This window comes from Rhagoletis pomonella, unplaced genomic scaffold (assembly GCF_013731165.1).
Source record: "Rhagoletis pomonella isolate Grant_MI unplaced genomic scaffold, Rhpom_1.0 Rhpom_scaffold_00003, whole genome shotgun sequence".
Taxonomy (NCBI): Eukaryota; Metazoa; Arthropoda; class Insecta; order Diptera; family Tephritidae; genus Rhagoletis; species Rhagoletis pomonella.
The window spans coordinates 82401099-82410059 of record NW_023458557.1 but is presented as its reverse complement, the minus strand read 5'-3'; the positions used below and the strand labels follow the sequence as shown (position 1 = coordinate 82410059).

The 8961-nt window shown below is 34.1% G+C and overlaps 1 protein-coding gene across 1 annotated transcript in view; it reads left to right on the top strand.

The window, feature by feature from the left end:
* The first annotated feature begins 7687 nt into the window (after positions 1–7687).
* Positions 7688–8961, top strand: part of LOC118735680 (potassium voltage-gated channel protein Shaw-like) — a 40924-nt gene continuing 39650 nt past the window's right edge. The window contains exon 1 of the mRNA XM_036465593.1: positions 7688–8495. Coding sequence (XP_036321486.1) covers positions 8452–8495 — 44 coding nt within the window. The 5' untranslated portion in view covers positions 7688–8451. The remainder of the gene's footprint in view (positions 8496–8961) is intronic.

The following is an 8961-nucleotide window of genomic DNA, read 5'->3' as shown; positions in this document are numbered from 1 at the left end:
TGCGCACCAAAACGTTTTCTATTCGGGAAATTGGTGATCTCAGTGGTTCGATGCATCTAAGCATGTAGGGAACTATGTACATATTTTATCCCTTCAATGTAGGTCATGTCAGAATGTCAACTGAATACATGCGATTGATAGATGATGTATCGCTGAATAAATGAAGGCAGGCAATCTTTTTCGCTGTGTCATAAAAACTTGTTTAATTTTGTTTTCTAAAATATGCAGACGCTTTTTGATCAGATAGTTCAATCTGTAGATAAGGCTTCTGTGGGGGAGCCAGCTTGACTCTCGAGCTGTTGAATTCAGAAGTTTGCGGATAATAATCTAAGTTAAAAAAGGAAAAAAAAACAGGTTTAAAAGTACGTGCAGCTGAGATTAGACTACAAATAAATACAAATTATATAGCAATACCATCTTGCTATTTAAAGTCTCTTATGGAATGTGCTTTTAAATCAATTAAATGAAATTCATAGAAGATACAAAATATCGTATCGCTCCAAGTCATTGCATAGGCTAGATTGGGCTAACTTGGAGTGGTGGGACACAAGATCCGTCATTATACAAAGGTTTATACTCACTCCAGTATGCAGGCACCCATATAAGTTGAATGTGCACATGTTTATATTTTCAAGTTTAAATATTCCAGTTTTTGATTTTTAATCAGTAACATAAACCATCGGCAAGACATAAACAATTTTTTTAATCCAAAAATTTGTATATGAAAAATTTTTTAAGAAAAAAAAGTTTCAAAAATAGCTCTTTTTGTAGAAAATTTTGATGTGTGTATGTGTGATTTTTTTCAAATATTTTCATTGCCCGTTTCTCGAAATATTTGGAAAACTATTAAATCGATTTGTTTTTGTTTTTGTGCTGTAAATTTTTTAAAAATGTATTAATCAAGCTCAAATTTCATATTTTCATATTATTTATGTTTATGCATCAACCCTAAAAATTTGAAACAAATCAAACACATGAAGTGTGCACCCCGTACGTTTTGGTATGGCACGCCCCATATATTACTTGCCAACAATATATGTAGCATGCGGAATAGCGACTGCTATTAGAAAAAACTTCAGCCAGGAATCGAACCCTGGTCCTACTACTTCAAACTACGCGGCCGCCACTCAGTGGGAAAAAGTTACTTTGTGTCAAAAGAGCTGTCCATTAGTCATTTCGAAACCCTCATTGGAGAAATTGCCAGTTCTCGTAAATTGCCGACAACGTGTCAGAGTTCGATTTCTAGAGAGCGACAGTGCTATTTAGAATTTATGTGAAAAGATATATTAAAAGTGTTTTTCACGGACAACTCCAAAAGAGTAGGGGCCAAGAAAATGTTTCAGTTTTGGTTTAGTTCTGCACGAGAACAAAATGTAAGTTCCAGAATTTTCACACCAAAGAGTCAAATGGAGGAAAATTATTGAGCACAAAAGGTCCAACGTTTCCGTAAAGCAATAATGCAAAGAAAACTCTCGGAAATGTTCTCAAGAAGACCAGAATGAGAACGAAATTTTCCTAAACGTTTCCGAGTAGAACAAAATAAGAACAAAATCATCGGGAACGTTTTCAAGGAGAACAAAATTCGGGTGTACGTTCTGCTAGAGAACAAAACGAGTACAAACGTTTTGAGAACGTAACGTTAATAATGAGAGCGGCATCTGCTCGTTAGGATGAAAAATCGTTTAAGTGAGAACCACGACTGTTAATTCCAGATCGTTTATCATTAGGGTGAACTGTACATATATTTATGAAACAATTTTTAATTTTCTGTGCAAGAAAAGTTCGTGTGTTAAGTCTTTCGTTGACTTTATTTGCATAATTATGTTTCAGCTCTTTTTTGATTAATTCTAACATTTCAAACCAATGGAATGCCATGAGAAAAATTTTGTTCTCGCTTTCTTTCCTCGCGAATAGTTCAGAGAAGATTCGTTCTCGTTTTTTTTTCGCTGTCCGAAAGTTTCTGACACTTTAGTTTCCAAATTGTTGTTCGAGAGAAAATTCCTGACACTTTTGTTCCCATTGTGTTCTCTAAGAAATGTTCCCGGAAATTTTTGCTTGAATTTTGCTCTTTTTGAGAAGGTTCTACGGGGTTTTGTTCTTACATAATTCCCGTTGATAACGTTCTCGACAGTTTCGTTCTCATTTCCATTTTAGTTTTGAAGCGTTATTGTAAACAAAACTACGAGAACGATAAAAGCAATTCTTCGATTCTTGCCTGCTTTTGTTATTCTTATCCGCTTACGATTAGAAGTACATCACATCGCTATCTGATTTATTTTTTTTCATCAAAATGATAGCCAATGTTTATAAATGTGTAGAAGGTTAAAAGCTCAATAGCACCAAGCAAAACCGGAAAACTTGTTATCTTAGCAACAAGAAACTTTTTAACACTCGAACCATTTCGTCTCTCTTAGCCTCTCTATAGCCTCGATTAAAAATTTGCATTTTCTGCAAGATGCGTCACATAAGTGAACATTCATTGTGGATATGTATGTACATACGTCATACGTATATACACCCACACATGGTTATATACTTACATACATGTGTCGTCTTTCACATTCGTTGGCAAGTAGTAGATAAATTTCGAGCGCAAAATAAAAGAAAATATAAAACACACTGAACAACGACAACCAGCAGAAGATTGAGTGCTTCATGAGAGTGATTTACGTTTGAAATTAAATTTCTTACATTTATTGCCATTTACCAATGTATGTACATACATACTATGTAGTTTTTATTGTTGTTCAACCACATGACACTTGACGTGGCTAGTGCAAGCATACCGATAGAGAGTTTGCATGAGAGCGTTCGGCAGTGCGGTCAACAATATTGGCAATTCTGTCAAATGTTAAGTCGATAAATAAGACAAACGAATGTTGGTTGATGTAACTGTGGTCAACAGAGTTAAAGTGACTGCAGCGCAGCTTATCGTACATTCATACAGATAAATACATAAAAAACTAAAAGTTTGCCAACAAAATGCACATTGTAAAATACGAGTTCTTACTCACTTGATGGGCAAGTGAAAAAAGTACTCATGCACTTCTATAGATGTGGTTATGTGGCAGCTAAGTGAGACACATGTCCATGTAAATTTTTTAGTAAATCATGACATCGAGGCGAGAAAAATTTAGGTATATGTTTGCCAACAAACTGATGCCTAAAGAAATTGTGTCAGTAACTTAAAACTGCTTTGTAAATGTTGCTTAGCATTGAGAGAGAATAAAATAAATATTCATTTGTAAATGTCTTGTGACCTTCTGACATGAAGACAAATCATTTCAAATTCCTGGGAACGCTGTGATCATACATAACCCGTACAAGAGAGCATACAATATATTTCCACATTCGCTGCGGAGTCAGACGCACTGGCAAATGATATCTAAGCGAGTTGAGCACTCTCCGCCGCATTTAGCTAGCTGCCTAGTTAGTACATAATGCACCTAGAAGTATGCAATATTACTATTATTTTACTCGCCACTTTTGCACAGATAAACGTTTCTCAAATGACGAATGAAAAAAGTTGTTGCAGGTATGACACCCTAAGGAAAATTAATTGGCATATTAACTGCAGACTAGTGAACCTGTATGGCGTTAAAATCACAAAATTGAATTGAAATTTTTTTTTTGTTCCATCAAATTTCAAATCTCCCTGTACCGCTAAAAAGGGTTCTACCTTCCAAAAATAAAATCTTATAGAATCGTTGTTCTTTAATGTGACTTCTCATTTTGTAAATTCGAAATTAGTTTGCAGATGCGAAGACCTTCAAGAAAAAGTGGGTGGCAACCCTAATTAAACATATTATCAGCCTACAGTTTTCTGAAAACTCTTTCGTTTCACACTAATATTTCTATATTTCATTTATGTAGGTTTTGTATAAGTAAAAGAAATTCGACTTTTCAAATAGGTGGCAACCCTTTTAAAAGTATTTTCACATTAACTGATGAATTAAGTTGAATTTAATTTTTTAAGCACATGGCAACTCCGCTAAATACAGTTCAGAAATAAATTATTTTAAAACCCACTTCGATTGATACCCATTTTTTCAAAATCCATAAATCCATAAATAATTGATTTGCATTTTTTCAACAGGTGGCAGCCCTCTTCTGACGCTCATAAAAAATTCTAAATGCTCAATTTAAAGTATGTTCGGTCCCTGCCTGTCGCGAATTAATGCAATGTCGTCTTGCCCTCAGACTATCGCCCAAGTCACACCTTCAATATCATTGTAACACAGTCCACGTACTCAGTAGCGTCAGAAATGTTTTTCGTTAGAGCTGTAAAATATAAAACAATAAGCATAAATAAAACAGTTATGGTAATAGATAGTAAGCTTAAAAATTTAAGTCGGTTAAAAAGTGCTAAATTTGTTCTTTGAGGTAAATAAATAACCTAATATAAAAAAGCGGAAACCAACATAATTTTTTATTGGATTTCCAAGGAGTTGCTTTCTTCCACTCGACTTTAAGCTTTTCAGTAAATGAACAGCATGTAATTAATGTACAGCTTATATGTACTATATGTATATATATGTATGTTTGTGTGCACTCCTACGCTCACCACTCGTAATTCACCTGCAAAAAGGGATGCCTATACATTAGGGTGGTTCTTAAAAATAGAAACATCATAGGGCAGCCATTTATTTTATTCGACGTACCATATCATCATCAACGAAAATGTATAGCCATAATTTCTTTTTTATTTGAATTTAATATGGAAATTGACGGGAAAAAAATAATTTTTCCCTTAAATTGCTTTCGTGAAAATGGCGCTTACAAAAAAGAAAAAATAAAAAAAATAAAAACAGGGTTACTACTAAAACTTAACTTTTTTCTACACTATTTTCCCTTTCACCAGCTATAAGATCATGCGACAGTAAATTTTACACACAAAAAATGAATATGCTCGCGAAACTATGGGTAAATTATAGTAAAACTGCGTACTTAGTTTATTATGTGATTATTTCAATTATTAAAAAAATTCGGTGCAATGTAAGATAACAATAAGGGTATCATATAAAAGAAAAAATTTTGTAGAATTATAGCAGTATACATTTTTTATTGCATAAGGACGAATGGGTATGGAAAATATCCTTAACAAATTTTGTGCTTAAACATCCTTGAAAATTTGCAATATTTTTTATTATTTTTTTTAATTATTTCGTCCTGCAAACTTTATTAGCTTAAAAAGGTAAATTTTATTAAAGCGCCATGTATTCGCCCATGTAAAGCAAAGAACTTTATTGTTTTTAAATTCTACAGAATTTTCGCTCTCATTTGGTACCCATATTGTTATTCTAAATTGCACTGTTTTTTTTTTAATAATTTTTTGAGTTAATAATTTCTTTAAAACTTCAAATTCCTATGAAAAAAATCCTGTCTTCAGAGGGTGCAAAATTAAAAACGCAGTTTTACTATATTTGGCCCATAGTTTCGTGAGTATTTCGATTCTTTCGTGTGTTTACAAATTTTTTTTTTTTTATGTAAGCAGGCCTGCCAACTTGTCCCAAACCGTGGTACTTTTGAAAAAATTTAATATTTTGATATATTTTTGTGACATTCTTCGCGTGTACTACTTTTTTATCGCCTAACTTGGCTTTACTTATTTTGACATTGTAACTCTGTTTTAGAAAAATTGGTTCTTATTCTATTGAAAAATGGGAAGGAACTAAATAATATTTTTTTTTTTGGTAAAAAATAATGATACCGTTTTTGGCATCCAACATTCGCTATTTTTCTCAACTGATTTTCCTTTAGAGAATATTGGCGACGAAAATTTAGCGTAGCGAGTCATCTTGCTGGTCAAAGTAAACATTTTGCAAAATTTTTGTGATTTTTTTTTTGTATAACAATTTTTTCAAACCCTGGCGGCCCCCCTAAAAGTTTGCTTCAAATTTTGAGATTTTCGTGGATGTCTTTATTTTGTACGTAGATGCTGATATTTTATGGACCATCCTAATATTCGAATACACAGACAAGAAGGTCATTTTCGAACACTTAGTATAATGTAGTACCGCCAGCAAATTGCGAGACTCCCTTTCCACTTGTTGGTGCTAGAAAAATTACAGCTTTTGAGTGTTTGTTATTAAATTATTTTAGATTCCAAACCATTCATATTCTTTTCCTTCGTTTTTCCATTTGTTCCTCATTCCACTACCGTCCGCTCTCTCTTTTTGCACACACCACAGCACTTCATGTCGCTGACTTGAAAAACTTAATGACTACAAATTTAATTTGGCTATTTATTTTACGCTTTCACACTTACTCTACAGCTTTTTTTCTACTTTTGCTCTAATTTATTCATTTATTTTTATTTTTTTGCTTGCAGGCAACAAGAGCACAAGAACAGCAACAGTGCTAGCAATTATGTACACGAGCACCTCTCGACACTCGACTCTTGCGTGCGCATAATGCAAAACTCACAGATTCATTTGACTCTAGGCTACGACGCGCTAGCCTGAAGATCACAAGCAACAAAAGTGCAGTGTCCATAATTTATGTGGCGTGAATGTACAGTGAGTGTGGCCTGCCAACGCCTTTGGGCAACGAGACGAAAGCCGTCAAAGTCACACATTTGCGCGCATAATTGAATGCAACGCCTCGAATGCCGACTGCCGAGTTGCTTAAGTATGAATTGCGCGACGACGCGGCTGAGAGCGTCATTTCTGGCCAGCTTTATAGTACTTGCATACATATGAACAGCAGTCACCTCGAGCTGTTGCATATTACAATAAGCAGCCTGGAAACAAAACAAAGTAGAGGCACTAAAGGTGCCAGGAGCGTATTGTTGTCGGCGCGGTAGGCACTCAAAGCAATTACGTGAAAACGCGCGCAAAACAATTGCATTACAAGGGAAATTAAAGAGAGGACAAGAAAAAAAAGTAAAACATAAAAGAAGAAATACAAAAAAAAAATAAAATAAAATAAAATAAAATAAAATAAAAGTATTAAGAAAAATTACACAAAAAAAAGTCAAGAAAAAATACCAGCAAACGAATGTCGGCATTTCTCACATCTGTGTGAATTGTATGTAGAGCAATTTAATTATTTTCCTGCAAACGCATTTGCACGTACAAACATACATATACATATATGTCATTATACACTGCCGGAGAAAAGAATGGGCAGAGCGAATTTTTCACAATATATGCAGCAATTTCTATTCTCATATTTTTCCGCTAATTTTCTATAAAAAAATTGTTCATTCTACAACAATAAAAAAAAACAGAAAAACATTACACATTTTTTAAACTTTGTGCAAAACTCGCGAAAAATCAATAAATTTTAATGCAAATTTTCAGTCAGATTTTTTGGAATTTTCTTGAGTAAGCAGTTTTGCAGCCCCTTAAAATCTAGCAAAAAAATTCAAATTCAGAGTTAGTCAAAAATCGCGTTGATTTTTGAGAATTTTTTTTGTTGAAGTTGTTTTGCATTTTTCCAATACAAAGTATTTTCGAAAGAGACTGCGTAAAAAAATTGCCAAAAATCAACTTGTACACTATTATAATAAAAATTATTGGGCTACAAATCTGCATACACAAAAAAATTCTAAAAAATCTGATAAAAAGTTGAAAATTTTCATGCAAATTATTTATTGAATTTTACGAGTTTTTTGTTGTAGAATGAACCATATTTTTATAAAGAATTTGCGTAAAAATATTGAAACAAAATTTTTTGTAAATATTGTAAAAAATTCGCTGTGTCAATACTTTTTTGCGACAGTGTATAACCACACACACACACACACCTACATACATACATACTACATTCAAAAGCAGCACAATGGCATAACGCATGAAAAGTGCAAGTGAGCGTGCAAGAACGTGTTGTGAATTTCAAACAAAGAATGAAATAATTTCGAAAGTGCAGCAAGAAGTTGCAAAAAACGGAAGCAAAAAATAATGTTCGCATAAAGCATAGCGGAAAGCAAGAGAAATTATAGCGCAAATAATAGTCAATGCGAAAAAGTGTGCAAAGGCTGAAAGCATTCAGAAACAAAGCCGTGCACTTTTCGCCAAAGAAATTGCGCAAACATATGCAAGTACAAAAAAAAAAATCGAAAGTTTTAAAAGCGGAAAAGCATTAAAGTGGTCAGCAAGTGTTGTGAAGTGAAGTGATGTGAAACAACAAAAGTGAAAATAGTGTGCAGGAAATATTTGTGTCACAAAGCAGAAGAAAAGATTTCATGTTTTTTTATTTTTCCCCCGCCTACTTTTGTGCTTTTTGAATTCTTCACATTGTGGCCGCTGTGGCGTATACGTAACATGAAAAAAGCACAATTTCGTTAATGTTGGTTGTGTGTGCCACAGCATAGCCGCTACATAGTCGATTGTGCGTGCGTGTTAAGCGGTGGTGCCTGCTGTTGCGCTGCGTATTTAGGCGCTTAGTTAGTTGTGGCGTGTATGCTCAAGGCGCGCATGCTGCTGCTGCCAGATTACGTTTTGCAACATGGATGGCGAAAATCGGATTATACTCAATGTGGGTGGCATAAGGTGAGTTATGGTCTTTTTGCTTTTTGCTGTTGTATTTTTTACTCATACATACATGTGTATGTATTAGGGAGGTGCTAAAAATATCAACACCACGGGGAATACTACCATTTTGTTGTACGTAAAATATTAAAATATTCACAAAATATTAATTAAAAAAATTTTAGGGTTCGCTATAAGGTTAAATTTTTTTCTTAAATCGCAAAAATTCGACAAAATATTTGACTTTGCGCAGCCATAACTCAGCGAGCTTATGAATTTATATGAACAAGTTTCAATAATATTGATTAGCTGAGGGAGAGCGGGAGACCAGGTTTAGGGGTGACCATATATATTAATTGGGGGACTCCATTGGAGGAGTCGTGCTCTAGCTGCCGTAGGCTGCTGTGCAATGAGCTGGGATTTATTTGGGGGGACTCCATTGGAGGAGTCATGCTCTAGCTGCCGTAGGCTGCTGTGGAAATGAGCT